The sequence below is a fragment of the Lolium rigidum genome, chromosome 2 (assembly GCF_022539505.1).
Source record: "Lolium rigidum isolate FL_2022 chromosome 2, APGP_CSIRO_Lrig_0.1, whole genome shotgun sequence".
Taxonomy (NCBI): Eukaryota; Viridiplantae; Streptophyta; class Magnoliopsida; order Poales; family Poaceae; genus Lolium; species Lolium rigidum.
Genome location: NC_061509.1, coordinates 189388386 through 189390637, shown reverse-complemented (window position 1 = coordinate 189390637; position 2252 = coordinate 189388386). Strand labels below are relative to the sequence as shown.

At 58.8% G+C, this 2252-nt stretch overlaps 1 protein-coding gene across 1 annotated transcript; it reads right to left on the bottom strand.

Annotated features, from left to right (window-relative positions):
- Positions 1-340: 340 nt before the first annotated feature.
- LOC124687858 (probable indole-3-pyruvate monooxygenase YUCCA9) lies at positions 341-1366 on the bottom strand. Its single transcript, XM_047221590.1, has 2 exons — positions 766-1366; positions 341-626 (listed from the first exon to the last, which is right to left on the bottom strand). The coding sequence occupies exon 1, from the start codon at positions 1272-1274 to the stop codon at positions 798-800; it is 477 nt and encodes a 158-aa protein (XP_047077546.1). The 5' UTR covers positions 1275-1366; the 3' UTR covers positions 341-626; positions 766-797.
- Positions 1367-2252: the final 886 nt, after the last annotated feature.

Below are 2252 nucleotides of genomic sequence, written 5' to 3'. Positions count from 1 at the left end.
CTACGAACGCGGATGATCCACTCACTGCACCCGGGGAATGGCACGTTCATGGATCAGTATATAATATGGAACACTGTCAATGCGTAGTATATTAGCCACCACACTACCACTAGTAGTGTAGCAGCTCTCAGAGTTACACAGTTGTCACATGAATGGGCAGTGTGAAAGAGAGAAACATTTCCTGATTCTTCTTCAAGCGGAGCCACGCCCCACCGAGATGGCTTTCGCCATTTAAGTTACACGCACCACGCTATAGCATACACGATCCAACAGAGCAAAAAGGCAAAACGAACCGGAACGGGTGGGAGAGGAAATTAAGTGGAAAGGGGCACCCCACCACCGCCACCGCCAGCGAGAGAATGGAACCGAATGATGAACCCACGGATTAAATAAAGAGGAGCTATAGCAAAGAGCGCACTGCACCCTGCTCGTAATATAATCCCTATTTCGTCCCTGTCTTCTTCCTCTCCCTCTCTGCTCTACAGAGGACAGACGGAGCGAGCGCGCCGCCCGCCATTATTGCGGCCCTTCCACACGCGTGCATGCAACCAGCGACCATCATCTCCTCACGAGGGCCCTGAGCAGCATCAATGCATCATCACTTATACTCTGTCGTGAGCACCAGCCTTCAAGAGACAAGAACACAGATCAGAGACTGAGCCAAGCGAGCACCAGATATAATTACCAACACAACGGAAATTCAATTCGGCTTAATTTGTAGCCACTCTTGATTTATTCACCACAAAGCATTCACACATATCCGACCCGGCACGACGGTGATGTCGCCGGACCTGATCCTAGCCATGGCGCCGGTCTCGAGCCCGGGGGTCCGGCCGGCCGTGCTTGTTCTTGTCCTTGAGCGTGAACGTGCCCGTCCGTGGATGTCGTCGGGCACCACGATCTCCCCGGAGGCGACCACGAGCCATGGCGCCCATGTGTTCCATGCTCTCGCCGGAGGAGGAGCTGGAGTGCACGCCGGATGTCTCGTCGAATCGGGTAGTCTGCACGGTGCTGCCGAACTCCGGCTTGACGTCGAAGGCGGCGGTGTAGGCCTGGAGGTACTCGATGAACTGGCTGCGGGTGGGGTACTCCGGGTAGCTGGCCGGGAATGGCATCCTGTGGAGCTCGCAGAACTGCTTGGGGAGGTGGAGCTTGAGGCGGTCGTAGATGCGCTTCTGCCAGAGCGAGGCGATGCTGTCCACGCGCTCCAAGACGACGACAAAGGGAGGCACCCCTTGCTCCCGGAGGCTGGCGGCGACGGCGAGCCCCACCATGGCTGTTTAGCTCTTGTACGTTGGGTCTTGCTCGAAGATGGATGATGATGAGGGAGAAGAATGTGGTCGTGGAGTTGTTGACTTGTTGTTGATGTTTGTGAGTGTTTCGTGTTGGTGGTTTGGGGGAGAGGGGTGGTGCTTATATAGGTGGAAAGGGTGTGTGAACTGTGAAGGAGCAGGGGAGAAAGAGAGCGAACGAGTGATGATGGGAATCATGGAGTTGATTTCGAGCCTATGTCATCCCACCTGCCCTGCTAATAGTAATCCATCTTGTAAAACTAGAGAGCGGGCGTAAGACGCTTCTTCTAAGCGGCACTGAAAATGACCGTTAGCGCAGGCAGCTCCTGCGACGCAGTCGACCGTCGCGGTCGGCCGTCGCCGCCGCCCTTCTCCGGCGTCCCAGTGCCCACCACCAGCCCCGCCACGCATCCCTACCACCTCCCACCACCACCTCTTTCCCTGCCACCAAACTTTACTCCAGCGTTCCTTGGTTTCGCCTCCCCGTCGACCTTGAGCGGAGGTGGCCCCAGATCTGCTGCGCCCGCCCCTGTGCAGCCCCTGCCGGCGGTCGTTGAGCGAGCTCCAGGGCGTCTTCAGGACAAGGTCGCCGGGCGGCCTTTCCCCGTCGAGCCATCCCTGGCTCCCCCATCTTCTACTCCGGTGGGGATTCTTCGCTCCTCCTCCGCTTCCAGGACTGCTGCTCCTCGTGGCGCGCCCAAGTCTGTGCGCTTCGTCCTGCCAGCCCCCAGCTCTGGCGAAGACGAGGCCCGTTCCGACCTTGCAAGCGCGACGCTCCGGTTCCCCCGCCCGCTTCGGCGCTTCCGGGCTCGGGAGACGTTTCGACGGAAGAAGGGTGGACGCAAGTTATGTCGCGCCGCGCGCGTCGCGAGGCCCGAAGAGCCACGGCCTCCACGTTTGGCCGCCGCCACTCCACCTCCTCCAATGAATGTGGCCGCCGTTCTTCTTCCACCAGGCGAA

Bases quoted from the DNA above. Each gene is read 5' to 3' on its own strand.
- LOC124687858 (XM_047221590.1), bottom strand. From the start codon at position 1,274: ATGGTGGGGCTCGCCGTCGCCGCCAGCCTCCGGGAGCAAGGGGTGCCT.